Below are 16409 nucleotides of genomic sequence, written 5' to 3'. Positions count from 1 at the left end.
TAGCGTGAGGCTGCTGTCGCTGTCCTTGCTGTCTTCCGGCCGCGTTTTAGTAGGGCAGACTCCCGAGCCTGTCAGAAACCAAGCCGGGGGCGCTGCACTTAGGTTTGTGCGGTCTGGTGTATTTCCTGTTTGACCTTCCTGATGGGGCACTTTTACTAGAGCCCCTCCTCTTTGGTGGGTCCTGACCTGCAGTTTTGTCCCCACGGCCCCCTCCCTGCTGAGGGCTGGCTCAGCCCCCAAGCTCCTGCCAGTGAGAGTGGGCGGGGCCCTGGGGGGAAGCAGTCACCTTGCAGCTGTCCTTTTTGCTTTCCTTTCCTGGGGCCTTGGAACCGCCCTGCCTTTGATGTCTCGGCACAGGTGTTTTTTCATATGTTGTCCGTTTTTCTTGGTGGCTTGGGAGGGGCCTTGCTCTGCACCAGTCCACCAGGAGCTGGACATACTCGTCACTTTACCCAGTGACACGGGGAGGCTGTTTGGCAGGTTTTCATCGTTGTTAAGTTCTGTCTTATTTTTAATCTGTGAGCATTGAAGGGAATCTATTAATACTATATTGGGCTTACAATTTTAAAGTTTAGAAATGTTGAAATTTTTAATCAATATTTAACTGATTTGGGAAATCTAACTTTTAAATGCTTAACTGTTTTTAAAAAATAACTTCATTTTTTAGAACGGTTTTAGCGTTACAGAGAAATGAAGGTACTGGAGAGTTCTCATATACCCCAGTTTCCCATATTAACGTCTTATATTTGTGGTATATTTGTTACCAGTACTGAACAATATTGATACATATTACTAACTGAAGTCCATACCTTATTCAGATTTCCATCGTTTTCTCCCTAGTGTCCTTTTTCTGTCGCAGGATCCCATGCAGAACAGCACGTGACTTTCAATTGGCACGTCTCCATCGGCCCCTCCTGGCTGTGACGACTTCTCGGACTTTGCTTGTTTTTAGTGATTCTGACAGTTTTGAGGAGTACTGGTCAGGTGTCTTATAGAATGTCCATCAATTGCAGTTTGTCTGGTGTTTTTCTTAAAATTAGCCTGGATGTGTGTGTTTGGGGGAGAAAGACCACAGGGTTAAGTACCATCAACGTGACACATCGCTGCTGGTGTTGACGTTGACACCTGGCTGAGGTATGTCTGTCAGGCCTCTCCGTTGTGTGTTTGCTCTTTCCCCCTTCCCAGAAGTCACCATGCCTGCCATAGCCTTTATATTGGTCTGTGGGGTAAAAATTGTGTGACTGTTTAGAGGAATGCTGTTTTCTGAAAGGAAATTTAGTTGCTTGATATTTTAAAAAATGATAAATTGAAATTAGAATGTAAATAGAGTGACTATATTTCTTCATTCACAGAATTTCTTTTGAGTGTTGAAGACATGAGCAACAGTTATTACCAGATTTCCCTCTAGAAAGCGTGTTATGAGGGATAAAGACGAATGAGTGAAGCCCTTCTGTGAGCGTCTTCTGCAGCTGTTTGTAGCTGGAAAGGTTTGTTGCTCCTCAGAGAAGGTTCCCTGGCCAGGCTGCAGAGCGTATTTCTAGAAACGCCCAGGCGAGCAGCCGGGAGGCTGGTGTGTCTCTGAGACACCGAGACGCCGGTTGGTTCCCTGCAGGGAGGGAGCCAGCAGTTTGGGAACATTTTAAGGAATTGTTTCTTTTAGAGAAGGACTGGTTCAGTATTAGAGTGGAGGGTGTTTTGTGGCCATTTATTTCCTGGAATAAGGGGGGGGTTGATGGGGTGCTTTTTTATGGCGGTGGTCTGTAGAAATCAGTTTCCCTGGTTCCTCATATTCTAGGGAAAAAAAAATTTAGTGTTAAGTATGTTTTAGCCAAACTCCACTGACAACGTGAGAAGTTTATACAGTTGACCCTTGAACAACGTGGGGGCATATAACTTATAGGCGGGACTCGGTATCCACGGTCTGTGGTTCCCCCTGTCTGTGGATTCAGCCACCCCGGGCCCGGGTAGCACGGTAGTGTTCACTGTCGAAAAGTATCCATGGATAAGTGGCCCCACAGAGTCCAGCCCACGTTGTTCAGGGGTCCACCGTATCATCCTGATTAATATAACAAGGGTAGTAAACTCAGCAGAGACACACTTCGTGGTTTCATAAGAAGCTTGAAGCACACTTGCACTGTGCTTATGGAGACACTTGGGAAGCCTGAGCAGGGAGGTGTTCTCGTAATACAGCCATTATATCGTATGCATATTTTATAGTGGATACGGAACTTGTTGATACTTTGTGGCTAGAAATTATTGGCCAACACTTCCAATTCTTGGAAAAAGTCATGCAACGTCCTTTTGTGTTTTTTTTATCTTTAAACACAGAAGAAGTAAACCAAAATTTATTCATATGCATGTGGGGAATTAATAAGTAGGTGGTAAATGGCTAAAATTAGACGCTTACATGATTAACTTCAGAAGGGAAAGGGAGGGGCAACAAGAAGCTTACATCAGAAGAACAATTTTGTTTCTAGGGGAACAAACGGGAGGTAAGAAAATTTGTGATACTAATTGTTTATGCAGGTGCAAGTGGTATTTTCCATATGTTCATGGCCATAAACACCCCAGCAACAGGAATTTATGACAGTTTCTTCTTTCTTTAAAAAATTAATTAATTAATGGCTGTATTGGGTCTTTGTTGCTGCGCACGGGCTTTCTCTGGTTGTGGTGAGCAGGGGCTACTCTTCATTGCGGTGCGTGGGCTTCTTGTTGTGGAGCACAGGCTCTAGGTGTGCGGGCTTCAGTAGTTGCAGCACCCGGGCTCTGTAGTTGTGGCTTGTGGGCCCTAGAGCGCAGGCTCAGTAGTTGTGGCGCATGGGCTTAGTTGTTCCGCGGCATGTGGGATCCTCCTGGACCAGGGCTCAAACCTGTGTCCCATGCATTGGCAGCTGGATTCTTAACCACTGCACCACCAGGGAAGTCCCTTTATGACAGTTTCTTCCCCAGAAGTGTCTGCTTCCTTTTTTTTTTTTTTAAATGAAATATTATGGTCTCCTTTTCTCTTTCAGGAACTTTCTACTCTTTCTGTCTTTGGTGTTTTAGAGTTTAACCAAGATAGGTCTAGATTTAAATTTCTTTTTTGTTACGTGGGTACTTTCTGATTTGTTGGTAGGATCTTATTCCTTGCTTCTGTTTTCAGTTTCTTCTCTTGCTTTAAACATCTTAAATGTAGTTACTGTCTTCTGTGTGTGATCTCAGGTTTGGAGGCCTGTCTGACTCTGTCGTTTAATGTTTCCTCTGATTCTTACCCATGGTGGCTTATTTCCTTCTGCATTTTGGACACTTTGGACACTGAGTTCATGCTTCGTGGGTATTTATCCCTGGGCCCCAGGGACGTTTGATTTCAGGTGAACCCAGACTCTCGGTGTAAGCACGCCCCAAATATTTCGTTCATGGGGCATCCTGTGTTGTTTGCTAACGCTGACAGCCCTGCTCCTGGAAGGACTGTTGCCGCCTCCAGGCCCTGAGATTCAGGAGGAACCGGGATTTAAGCTTCCTTTGCTGCTTGTGGGATTCCAGGCCCCGCATGGTGAGGACTGGAACCCCACACGTGTGTGAGGACAGGCTGAGGCTGTGAATTCTTAAGACGCCCGCTGAGACCCCCTTGCCGTCAGGGCGCTTTCTTCCCTCCCGCCTTCCCCTGAGGGTGCGCCCTCGGAGCTGCGCATGTGTGCAGAGGTGCATCACAGGTGTCCACCTGCACAGGGCGCCACTTTGCCTTGCCTCCCAGCGGCTCTGCAGATGCCCAGGCGTGGCGGAGGCTGCAACTCTCCCTCTGGTTTCCAGCTCGCTCTTCATCTCAGCCCCTTATGATTTCTCGCAGAGCCCATCAGTGCATTTAAAAGCATTTGTAGAGGTTTTATATCAAGAGGTTTTTCAGGGTATCGGGCTGTTGTTTTGCTGCAAATGGAAGGCGTCTGTTTCTCTGTATGATCTGAAAGCTGACTTGGTGCTGGTTCTTCCCATGTCCCTTCCACAGAGGGTCCAAGTGGGGAGCTCTGTGTCTCCCTTTTCTCAGTATGTATTTGCTCAGTGAACCCCCGGGATGGAGAAATCTTTCAGTCGCCAGCGTTGAAGGCGTAGGAGGGAAACGCAGAGGATAAAAGGCTTGTGTGGTGATGGGAGGATTCTGTCCGGGAGAGCTATTCGGGCATCTCCAGAGCACTGAGTGGTACGAGGGGTGGTGGCTCACCCCGCGCACGTGGTGCTGAGCCTGACGTTGCAGACACGCCCCAGCGGGGTCATCTCAGGCCGTGTTCTACATCGAGTCACTTACCACTCAGCAAATACTTTCTGTTGCAGGCACTGTTCTGAGCACTGGGGATATTGGGGAATAAGACAGAGTTGGGGGAAGAATGGGCAAGCGATCACCAAATACGTAGGGGGGCCTCTGAGTGCTGTGGGGCGGAAGTAAAGCCGTCCCGGGTGGGAGCTGTTTTGTGGAGAGGGGCCTTGGGTACCAGAAGACGTGGGTGTCCCGGCTACACTTGGGGGAGGGGGCAGGGTTGGGAGGTAGAGGCAGGCTTGGCACGTTCTAGGAAAGGAAGAGTCCACGTGGTGAAATGGAGGGGCGGGCCCAGTGCAGGTGAGGTGAGAAGGTAGCAAGGCGCGCGCAGCAAGGGCCTGTGGGCTATGGCGTGAGGATTTTGGTTGAAGTCGCAGCAAAGCTGTGGCCCGTTGGCATGCTCTGAGCGATAGAATCTGAACCACGTGTTAGGAGGATGGCTCTGCGTGCCGTGTTGGATGTCGACTGGGGCACAGGTGGAGGCGGGGAAGCAGAGCTTCAGGGTATGGGTGAGAGACGACGGAGGCATGGCTGTGACCAGGACAAGCTCACCTTCCTTCCCCGCAGCTGCTGTCTCCCGGGGCAACCTCGCTGTTCCCTGTGCAGCCAGATTTGTTCTTACTCCCTAGGTTTTCAAAACTAAACTATCATTGAAGGATTCAGACGAAAGAGGATCCACAGGGGAAGGGCTGTGACTGCGAGACAGGAGAGTGGGCACCTGAGGTCCCTGCGATGGACGTGGGTATTGGTCTTACGACTTTCAGACTCAGGTGTATGGTCCTAGGAAGAGAGTGGGGAGCAGTGTAGACCACACCTGGGTGTGCTCTGAACTGGATGCTGGTGGCAGTGGGGACGATGTGGGGGTGCGGGGGATTCCTAAGAGGGGGAGTTGCTTGTGGCAACAGTGGCCTTTCGTTGTAGACCGTCAGGCAGTCTGGTTTATGGATGTCTTTCCTTTAGAGGCTGGACAGACTCAGGGGCACCGGGACCTGAGCTGGGAAGTGTCTAGGTCACAGGGTCCAGACAACTCATTTTGCTTCTTGGGCTTTTGTAATTTTTTTCTTTTGCTTGCCCTTGTGTAGTTTGAGGTCCACGCTGACATTTGGGCATGCGGTCTGCGTGACTTATGCCCCGACAGGTGGCCCATATCCTGGGAAGGGGCCTGTTTTTCTGGGAACTTCTTCATGGGGCCTCTCAGCTCTTTGCAGCCCTGGAGTTGGGCGCCTGCTCTCTGGCTCCGCAGGGTGCAGAGTGATACGTTTCCGTGGTGGCCACGCTTGTCACACCGCAGAGCCAGGAAGAGGCCCTGGGAGCTGCCCTGTCCTGTGTATTCATCCGGTGCCCATTCGTTGCACTCTCAGTGCCAGACGCTGCTCTAAGGACACAGAGCTCTGGAGAGTCACCGACCAGTGGGAGAGACAGACACGTGGACGCAGGATGCGACGTGGTTCCCGCTGGGGGCTGACGGGGGAGGGCTTCACGGTGGTGGCCCGGGTGTCGGGATTACAGCACGAGGGGGTGAGCCGAGTCGTCGGGAGCCTGGGGGCCTGGGTCTTCTCCGAGAGGAGGGCTGGAGGCTGCCGGGGCGGGGCTGCCGCGGGCAGGGGGGCTGGCGTGTTGGCTCCAGGGCGTGTGTTCATGACGGGAAGGGGGAGCGGTGAGGACTGGGAACCGAGGCAGGTCCCGGGGGCTCCTGGCTGCTCGGGGATCCTGAGTCTCGCTGCGGGGAAAGGGCTTTTGTGGGCCCCTGGGATGAGCTGCGGGCTTTGTTTAGAATCACTGACTGCAAGAAGCCCTGTGAGGAGAACCTGAGAGACAAGGGATGGGCGTGAGGCTCGGGGGCCAGCCCAGGGCGACACTGGTAGGAGGAGGTGTGCGGGCAGAAGTGGGGTGGAGGTCGGGTCAGGAAGGCATCTCCCCGCGGCCGCGCACCTGGGGCACCCGGGGCGGCGGGAGCAGGCGGGAGTCAGGGAGGCCGGCCTGCGGGTGAGGCCGGAGGGTCATGGTGGGAGTGGGCCTGAGGGCACGGGACGGGAGCGGGGTGGGGGAGGAGGCTGACGAGGAAGTGGCCTCGCTGGCCAGCTTTGAGCCCCCGTGTGAGCGGGCCCCACGCTGTGCCCACAGGAAGGCATGACGGTTCTTGTTGCCGCTGGTAGGTGAGGCCACGGCGTCTGCCGTCCATGGCAGGCAGCCCTTCACGCCCAGGTCCCGGCTGGTGCCGCGGGGCCTCCCGTGCAGCCTGGGCCAGCACTGCCCCTTCAGCTGTGTTGTGGCCCTGGGGCCTCCACTAGTGCGGAGTGACCTTTTTAGGAGAGAAGGGAGCTCGGGTTTTCATAGAACAGAAGGACTTGTAACGTCGGTTTGGTTTGGTTTGGTTGATCTGGTGGCCTGGGCGTGTGGCTCAGTCCTGTGGCTGGCCTGGCTGGGGTCCTGCTGGCCTTCAGCCTCCCATCTGGTCTCCAGGGCCTGCCCGGGGATCTCAGAAGGGCGTGAGTACCCGGAGCCTGAGAAGCACGTGTCAACGCATTTTTCATTCACACAGCCCCTCCGATTTTCTGTTTGGAAGTGACCCTATAGACAAATTCATACAAATACCTAGCGTGTGCATGAGCGCCTGCTAATTCTTTAAAGTCATTTTTCAGGCACTGTGCCAGGTCACTTCTTGTTACTGTGCAGCCCTCCCTTGGGGTAGACAAACTGTGAGTCGGTCTCCACTTTACCGATTCCATCTCTTTCCAATTTAAGGAGGCCAGATGCTATTAAGATACTGCGTTCCTTCCATGAATCTGATCTTGTCCAAGACAGTTGCTAGGACAACAGGATCTTCGGTTTTCTCTCCTGCTATTTTTATTTCTTTACTATCTCAGGTTACTATTTTCATTTTCCGTATCAAGTTCCTCTTTACCATTTTTAAAAATAGAGATGTTTAATAACTTTAATATGTTAACACTGTATGTTCTTGCCTTTACGAAGTTCACCTTAATAAAGACAAACTTGCAATAAACAGGAAGGCCTTAGGATCAATGTATCTAAACCTGCCGAAGAAGAAAGGTACAGACTCTGTCGTTTCATGTTTCCTCTCGATGTTCAAACCTTAGTTAGAGCTTAATTTGGTATTTATCTTTTATGTTAAAATACCGATTCTCAGTTTAGAAGTCGTTTAACGTGAAAGTAGGTGCTAAATGTCTTCAGTCCGTCCTTCATTAGTTGTGGCTGGAAGAGGCACGCAGCCCTCTGCCCTCAGTGCGTGCTCCATGGAAAACTCGTGATCGAAGTCCAGTGTTCGTCTCCATGTCCCATTTATATTTCTGCGTGCAGAAAATAACGTATGTCCCTTGGAGAAGAAAGTTAGTGTATAAAAGGTGGACCTTCTACCAGGTGCACTGATTTGTGTGCACTTGCAGGTTTTCACAGGGACCTGCTGGTGCGAATGATAGGGTAGCGTTTCACACGCACCCTGACCCACCAGGGGTGCCTGGACTTTGCGTGTGTCCAGTCATTACTTTGGTTTTAGAAGTTTTAGGACACATCCCGCTTTCAGGTATTTGAACGAGCGCTTGAGTTAGGAGCTTTTCTTCTTCACAGTTAATATGAGTTAAACGGGATTCAGACATTTAAAGTATATGATGTTGTGACACTTGTGGTGTGAAGATAGGACCTCAGCGTGGATGTATTTGTAATAGGCTGTGGTGTTCGTGTGCTAAAAATCGGAGGCACTCATTTTTAAAATAAAAAGATTGTTTTTGAAAATGGACTTGGATAAAATAAGATTTTTTGGAAGTTGATTTCATTTTTTTTATACTTGATTTATGTTTAACGTTAATGGAAAATTGGGGAAATTGTATATCAAAGAAGTAACTTTAATAACTAATTTCTCTGGTGCTCTTCTTTAAAATGAATGAGAAATTCTTAGCCGGGCTCCTTAGCGTTCGTATGCAATGAGTAGCAGGGGTGGGAGATTGGAGTCCCCGAGCCACCCCACAGTTAGTTAGTAGTTTTCAGCTCCTTGGTGCATCTGGAGAGAGCAGAGTCAATAGTACCTAGTAGTACTATTTACTGCTCCAGTGGAGTAAAGCAGATCCAGAAGGGCAAGGCGTAGTCCATCCTTTTTTAAAAAATTCTCCTTTTTACGGTAATACAACACAGGATTTGATGCTAGAATTACTACATATATTTAGTCCTCCAGGAAAGCTCTTCCAACCAGGAAACCCCGAGCATCACTGACTACCCCTGAGGTGGTGCTAAGAAATAAAAGTGCCCCTGCTCCCTGGGTAGTTCTTTGAGGCACACGTAAAAGGGCAGGAAAAGCAGGGCCTTCCCAGGGCAGGGTGGTTGCGGACTGGACCCTGACATGCGTCCTGCAGTCTCACAGCGGCAGAGCTCAGTGTGTACCGGCTGACAGGAGGGGAAAGCTCCACGTGGTGCAGGGACTTCACGCGCTAACAGCGCACGGAGACGTGCCGTTTAACACAGCGGATATCTGCAGGGGGTGGTGGGCAAAACGTTCCTGGATTCGAGGGTCAGAGCATCTGGGCTCGGGTGTCAGCCTGCCCCTTCTCGCCCGGTGACCTCGAGCGCGTCACTTAACATCTTTTACCTCCGAGACAGTGCCTGTCTGCTGACCTCACGTGTCTGATCCCAAGACGGTGCTGGGAATGGGACTGGTAGGCAGGCCGCCCTCTAGGATCCAAGTCCATCTTGATTGCGGCAGGCGTCACCAAGGTGGGTACCCAGAGGATGGGACAGTGGACTCGGGAGTTCCCAGGAGTGGTGCTGGCTCCCTCAGCTTGAGGAAAGGTGTCATGGAGGAGCGGGCATCGTTTAGGGCAGGCGTTCAGGAGGAAGAGATAGATGCTCAGGAGGGCGCTCCAGGTCGGGCAGCCAGTGCCGGGGAGAGCGGGTCCGCGCACGTCCAGGAGGCTCGCTTGTGGGCCCGTGAGGACCCTCGATTTGTCTGATGGGGGCTGAGCAGCGGGGGTGTGGTCGGCTTTCTCGCGAATGGTATTTCCAAGGGCATCGGGTCATCAGACTCACCGGGTGTTCTTTCCTCCCGAATCGTTAGTTTTCATAAAGCGGCAGTTTTCTTACGGGACTTCTTTCCTGAGAGTGATTCTCTAACTGGTAGATAACTGCGTGCAGTAGCAGCTGGGGCTGGAGAGTTAGACGTTCTCTGAGCAGAAACCGAAGTACCGGCACCGAGGTCATCCATTGAAGGGGGCGCGCCCGTGACCTTTGTGCTGTCAGCCGCCTCCGGGGAGGGGCTTCCTGGGTCAGGGCGAGGCGCTTCCGCTGAGGGACCCGCTGCTCCTGACCTGCTCACGTTTCAGCCCTGCAGCAGCGTCTTACTCCCTCTTTCCCTGGCTTCTGTGTGCTAGTTGATTGTTTTCCGTGGTTCCGTTTCATTCCCTCCGTTGACCTATCCGCTGCACCTCTTTATCTCATCGTTAGTGACTGCTGTGAGGTGTGCAGTGCACACCTTTACCTTGTCACGGTCCCCCGGAAAGCCAGCATCGGGCCACGTCACACGTGACGTGAGCCCCTCGCAGCCGGCTTCTCTCCCCCGTCTGTCCGCTGTGCCGTTACGCGTGTGTATTTCACTTCCACACATGTTAGGAACCTCAGGATATACTGTTACTACTTTGGCTTTAAACAGTTCACTCGAGCTTTTTATTCCGTCTTTCCTCCTTCCTGCCCTTCCTCCTGCAGCTGTGGTTCCGGCTGTGCCCGGTTCCTTCACGCAGGTCCAGGCTTCACCTGGCTGAGCAGAGCCCCCTTCAATAGCTGAGCTCATGCTACGGGCCTGCTAGTGATGACTTCTGTTAGCCGTTGTTTAGAAAGATATGTGTTTCCGTTGCATTTTGGTAGGTTTTTCATTCATCATAGAATTCTGGGTTGACAGTTGTTTTCTGCCAACACTGAAGATACTCCATAGATTCCTGGCTTGCACAGTTTCTGATGAGAAATATGAAATTATTCTTATCTTTGGCCCTTGTACCTAACGGAGCTTTTTTCTCTGGCTGCTTTTAAGACTTCCCCTTACTCTCTCTATCACTGGTTTTCAGTACTTTAATTATTATGTGCTCCTGTGGTTTCCTCTCTGTTTGTCCGGCTTGGCATTTATTGAGTTTCTTGGCTGGGAGGGTTTCTAGTTTTCCTATCATTTGGAAAATGTTTGGTCGTTATTTCTTCAGATCGTTTTCCTCCCCCATCGAGGACTCTGAGTGCACAGATGCTGGATGACTTGATCCTGCCCCACAGGCCACTAAGGGTCTGTCCATTTGCCCTTGACCTTTTCTCTCTGTGTCTTGTTTGGGGTAGTTTCTATTGCTCAGTCTTGAAGTTCACTGCTGTTTTCTTCTGCGGTCACATGTAATAACGCCATTAATTCATTGTGTTAGTTTGGGTCCTCCGAGAAACAGAAGCCAGGATGGGAGTAAACACTGATGAGGTTTTGGAAGGAAGCCCCTGTGAAGGATAAAGGGACCAGACCTGAGGTGGAAGGAGTCTGGCCCTGTGACAGGGAAGGGAAGGGGAGGAGATTGGGGAGGAACAGTCCAGGAAGGGTTTGGCCAGGCCGACGGGGTGTCCTAGAGCCAAAGGCTCCTGCTGAAAGAGGCCCACGGCCCACGGATGCGCTGCCATGGAACTTCTGCTGCCCTTGGCCGTGGGCTGCACCCTTACGTGGGAGGCGTGGCCTCTGCGTGAACAGGGTGGCGGGCCCAGAGGGTCAGCACCTGGGCCCTCGGCCACTCGGGCCTCCTCGCAGCAGGGCATCTGAGCAGCACATCTGCATGGCTGCCACACCTACCCAGTGGAATTTGTATTTCGGGAATCCTGGGTTTTTTTAAATTCTAGACGTTCTTTTTATATTTTCCAGTTCTTTCATTATTTTCCTTTTCCATTTAATTTCTTGATTACGTTGAATATTTTTATAGCTGTTTTAATGTCCTTGTTTCCTAATCCATCATCTTTGTCATGTCCTTAGTCTGCTTGATTATTTTCCCCTGGTTACAAGTTACATTTTTCTCTTTCACGTGTCTAGAACATCGGTTGCCATAAATCATGAATTTTTATGTTTATGAGCACTAGGTTTTGTTTCATTCTATTGAAGAGTGTTAGAATTCTTTCTGGCAGGCAGTTAAGATACTTGCAAGTCAGTTTAAGCTTTGGGGGCTTGATGTTTAACCGTTTTGGTGGGTCTAGAGCAGCCTGTCTTCTAGGGAAGGGTTAGCCCGGTCCCCGGTGTGCAGTGAGCGGTCCCTCTGCTCTGGATGGCTCAGCCCCAGGGCAGCTCTTGGACTGCTCACCCGGAGACACCCTGGGACGTCCTTTGCCTGGGGTGCTCTCCACCCGCCGCGGGGGCACCGCCCCACGCACCCTGCCTGCTGCTCAGCTAGAGACCAAACGCGCTGGATTGACGTGGCTCTTTTCTGCCCAGGTCCTTCCCCTTAGCGCTCAGCCCATGTCTACTCAGTGCCACCAGTACACTCAGGTGGTCCAGTTTCCAGATGCGTGTGGCCAGGGGTTGAGTCCAGGCCCTATTACTCCCTCGTGGCGGGAACTACAGGCATTACCTGGCATGGGTTGGCCTCTCGCTTGGGCCGTTCCTAGTGGCGCTGCTAGAGGCCAAGGTGACTGAGGTCGTGGCCATCAGGGAGCAGCTTTCCACGCCCGGCGGCTCCAGCAGGACGCGCTCCACCCCATCCTGTCACCCTTGCCCCCCCGTCCTCCTGACCGTGTCCTCTTCTCCGCTGTCCGGGTCGGTCAGGGAGGACTTCTGCATCCCCTCCACTCCTCCCTGACCTGACTTTCCACCTGCTACCATCCCACTTCCCAACTGGTTTATATATTCTGTGTATTTTATAAGGTTAGAGAAGATGGGACTTCTATTCGTGTCTCAACGCAGCCAGGACACAGTGTATCAAGTGTAGAAGGAATGCACAGTTTCCTCCAGGAGGATGAGTGCATATATATTCCTCTTCTCAGCTGGCTTTTGTCCAAGCAGCGGGCGGTTTAAGCCCGTGCCGGCGTCTCTGAGCTGCGTGTGACAGCCGTGCCTGGGAGGAGCAGCCTCTGTGAGCTCGGACCTCTTGAGCCACTCCACGGCACCCATGCCGTCCCGGCCTGTGGCGTGTAGAGATGGGTGCCTTTTTCTAAAATCAGAACTCACCCAGGGTTTAAAGTGTCCTCACAGTCAAACTCAGCAGCATCACTTTGTTTCAGCCGCACCACCCTGAGCTCAGACCTACCATGCCTGCGGCTCCCCGGCCTGACCCAGGACAAAACTGACTGCGGGCCCGCGTCCAGGAGCCACGCTCTTGTGCTGACGGTCGGACCAGGTGCCCGCGTCGGCTTCTGAGAGATGCTCCCGCCAGGAGGTCCTGGGCCACTCAGTCCTCACAGGGCCACAGAGCGTGTTTTCTCAAGTGGTGAATGTGGTGGACGGGGGCTGGGAGGCTTGAAGGCTGACTTACGGAAGCAGATGCAGATATGAAGTGGTGAAAAGGAAGAGGCTTTGTTTTGCATTCTCGTTGTGAAACATCCCAAATGGGAACACTCCTGGGGTTCTCTGTTGGCTTAACTGCACTGAAAGGGAACCCTGAGGGTCTGGGGACCCTTGTCTGGGTGTCAAAGGCCAGTTAGGTGCTGCCCCAGGAGGTCCAGAGAGCAGATTTTGTGATGCAGTTGATAGACGCTGGCTGCACTCAGCGGTTCCACATCCTGCGAGTTTTTATTCTCTGCTCTGTGGTTTAAAATTTGATTTGCAAAGAAGACAGCAGAGTCAAACTGTGGCCTCCCGGCCCTTCCTCAGCAGGTGCTGGGGGCTGGCCCGGTGCCGGTGTGCTGGTGTCGGCGAAGCTTGAAAACCTTTCCGATGAAAAGAGATCCCTTTCTGGTGTGAAAAAAATTACAGAGTGATAAAAATTAAGATTGCTCTTCTATTGCTGCAGCGGGCGTGTATTCACAGCAGGTGGCTGGGAACGTCTTTGTGGACAGGGAGAGACCATGTGGGGAGATGCACCCGCAGCTCCTGCTTTGTGGCCCCTCTGCCCCCGTCCTGGTTCTTGTTCCCAGGGGGTGGCCGCTCTCCCACGGCCTCAGCACGGCCTCTCTCTCGTACAGACACGCCCAATGTCTCCGTCATAAAACGCAGAACAAGCTGCATGGGTTTTCTGTAGCAGCTGTAACGAACGGCCACAGGCGGAGCGGGTGAGAAGGTGCCCGTGTCATTTTCCGGTTCTGGGGGTCAGAGCACAAACCCAGGCGAGGGGCTGTGCTCCCATTGGGGCTCTGGGGAGCCTCTGCTTCTTTCCTTTCCAGCTTCTAGGGCCCCTCGCACCTTGGCTCCCGTCCCCGGTGAGGCCGACCTCTGCTTCTGCCACCGCATCTCCTGAGCTGACCCTCTCCCAGGACCCTCACGATGACCCTGGGCCCACCTGTCAGTCCAGGGCGGTCTCCCCGCCTCGAGGTCCCTCTGCACAGGCACAGGGTCTGGGGGTGAGGGCGTGGGAGTCTAGGGGGGATTTTGTGATCTCAGTACCCCCTTGACACAGAGGCTCTGCTCACACCCCGTCTCCACACACAGCGCCCCCTGCTTGCAGGCTCCGGGGCCCCTCCTCTCCTCGGGTTCTCCCCCGTGCCGTCCTCGCTGGGATGGTGGCCCCTCCCTCAAGATGCCGGGCGGCAGCTGTGCAGCTGGGTCTCCAGCACAGCCCCGCCTTCTCGGCCACCGACCCAGCTCCCCACCTGCCCGTTGGTGGTCTCCCCGCGGCGGCCCACGTGCTGCTCCCATTCCGCTTGGGAGCCAACCGGGGTGCCCGCCTCCCTGGGGCGCCACCCGCCTCTCCCCTGCTTGTGCTCCGCTGTGCTGCCCAGGCTCTCCTGAGCCCTTAAGGCCCGTGGAGGTCGCTGAGACCCTCGCGCAGGGCCGCACTTGCAGCTCTTCCGGCCCAGCGACCACCTTCTGCCGCAGTGCCTGTCGGAGTTGGAGAGCAGGGGCGCCGCCCTCACTCCCGGGTCCTCCCGCCACTCCTGTCCCCTGCTCCTCCCGTGGCCACGCCAGGCGTCCCCGCTCGCCCCGTCCCTGGGCTCTGCTGCTCTGTGTGCGCCCCCCGCCGGCTCCCCCTTGGCGGGCACCGTGGGCCGTCGTGTGCCACTGGCTCCCTTCCCAGTCTCCGCCCAAGAGGATGACTCCTGGGGGGGAGCTGGGTGTTTCCTTTTTCCTCTGTTGTATACCCAGGATGCTTCTAGCACCTGGACGAAACAGAGGTGCACAGAGGCTCCCAGGGCCGGAAGCTGCGGTCAGCCTGCACCTCGGTCCTCCCCACTTACAGGTCCCCGCTTCTCTCTGCGTCCTGCAGCCGCGCACGCCCACTGCAGGCCTGTGCACCTGCCAGAGGGGACGCAGGCTCAGTGCCGGGATGGGTAGTGTGGCCGCGGGGCGTGTCCAGGCAGGGCTGTCTGGCCTCGGGTGTGACTGTGTCTGGCCCTCCTTGCACTGTAGCCTCTGCCTCCACCTCGGTGTGGCTGGTAATGAATGCCCTCTGCTGATGAGAATCAAGGAAAGGCGGATTTCTTTTTTAAGCTGCTTCAGTACTTGTTCTCAAGGGCAAAGTGTGGAAGATTTCTGTGTGCAGTATGTAGTATGTACATATCTACTGTTGGACCACATTAACTGGAAGGTAGGAAAAAGAAAACTCCGTATTTTGTCCCCACTGTTAACTGGATGAATCTCATTGTGCTTTGCCTGTTCCCTGCCTGGCCCACGCAAGACTCCTTCCAGCCTGGCCTTCAGAGCCAGGCTTCCACGCTCCACGGTGGAGGCCAACCCTGTGACGCGCCATCCCAGCCTGTGGACCCCTCGCCCTCGCCGCAGGCTCCCTTCCCCTGCGAGCCCTCCTGGCCATGTGAGGGAGCCTCTGTGCCCCTCCAGGTCCACCCTGTGTGTGCCCTGCACCCCTGGGGCCCCTGCCCCCGATTTGTGGTGGGGCCCATGGCAGGAGGTGCTGGCAGGAGACGGGCAGGTGGGGCAGAGAGAGGGGCTGAGACATCTCCCCTCCCGCCCCCCCCCCCCAAAGCTGTGGCTCCCCTAGGTCAGTGCCACTTCTGCCCGAGGCTCCATGGCCACCCTCCCAACAGCAGCACGGACACGTGGCTTGGCCACTGGCGTTTGTAGCCCCCCAGCAGCATGGAGGCTCCCGAGGGCAGGTCGTGCTGTGCTTCCTTCCGCGGGGCCCCTCACCCTTACAGTGGGACCGCCAGAAGCAGGCCCCGCCGGCGCGGGGAGGGGAAGGGTGGAGCGGAGGAAGCCGTCGGGTGAGCTGCGGGGACGGACGGACGTTGTAAACTGCTGGTGACCACGGCTTTCCCTCCCGCAGCTGCCGGGCCGCAGGTACAGCCCTGGGTACAACAAGGACGTGGGGGACAGATGGATCTGGCTGAAGTGACGGCCGCCTCCGTGGAAGCTGCCTCACGAGGATGGAGGTGCACCCAGGCCGCCTGACTCCCCTGGACTCCACGTAGCTTAAAATCGGGGGTGGGAGTGAATGATCCTGAAGTTGCACAGTGGAAGAAATGGCCCAGCAAACAGCAGTCTGCCCTGCAGTGTACTTACGGGAGTGGAAGGAGGCACCCCCATTTAAAGGGGGGGCCCTCCAGCTTTATTCTGGGACGATGATCACTGGGGAGAAACAGTCTGCTGTGAAAGAGCAGGTGTCACTTGGAGAATCTCATTTCATCACAGTCATGCTCTGTGTCAGGCAGGTTTTGTGCACTGTGTGTTCAGACTTCAAGAAATAAAACCGTTTCTATGGCACATCTCTCCATTATACATCTGCCCACACACGCATACGTGTCACATACGTGAGTACGCACACACACTTACCGTTAGCCAACAGTTTGCTTTGATGTGGTTTGGTTTGATCAAGACATATATTAGGATTGAAGAGTTTTTCTGAAGCATTTCTTCTTTTTGTTTTAGAATGTAACTACTACATTAGAGAAAAAGGAAAAAAGCAAAGAGGAAATACCAAAAAGAGGAAGCAGTTACCCTAGGTTCATAGAGCAGAGTATTGGCTGTGAAAGGGCTTTGGGAAGAGTCTCCTGTGACGGCCCCGTCGCT

At 53.7% G+C, this 16409-nt stretch overlaps 1 protein-coding gene across 1 annotated transcript in view; it reads left to right on the top strand.

The window, feature by feature from the left end:
- NDUFA10 (NADH:ubiquinone oxidoreductase subunit A10) overlaps positions 1 to 15825 on the top strand; it is a 48569-nt gene extending 32744 nt beyond the window's left edge. Inside the window, exon 10 of the mRNA XM_065880482.1 lies at positions 15667 to 15825. Within this exon, the coding sequence (XP_065736554.1) occupies positions 15667 to 15735 (69 nt within the window). The 3' untranslated portion in view covers positions 15736 to 15825. The remainder of the gene's footprint in view (positions 1 to 15666) is intronic.
- The last annotated feature ends 584 nt before the right edge of the window (positions 15826 to 16409 follow it).

This window comes from Phocoena phocoena, chromosome 7, assembly GCF_963924675.1.
Source record: "Phocoena phocoena chromosome 7, mPhoPho1.1, whole genome shotgun sequence".
NCBI classification, from domain to species: domain Eukaryota; kingdom Metazoa; phylum Chordata; class Mammalia; order Artiodactyla; family Phocoenidae; genus Phocoena; species Phocoena phocoena.
This window is presented reverse-complemented; position numbering and strand designations above follow the sequence as displayed.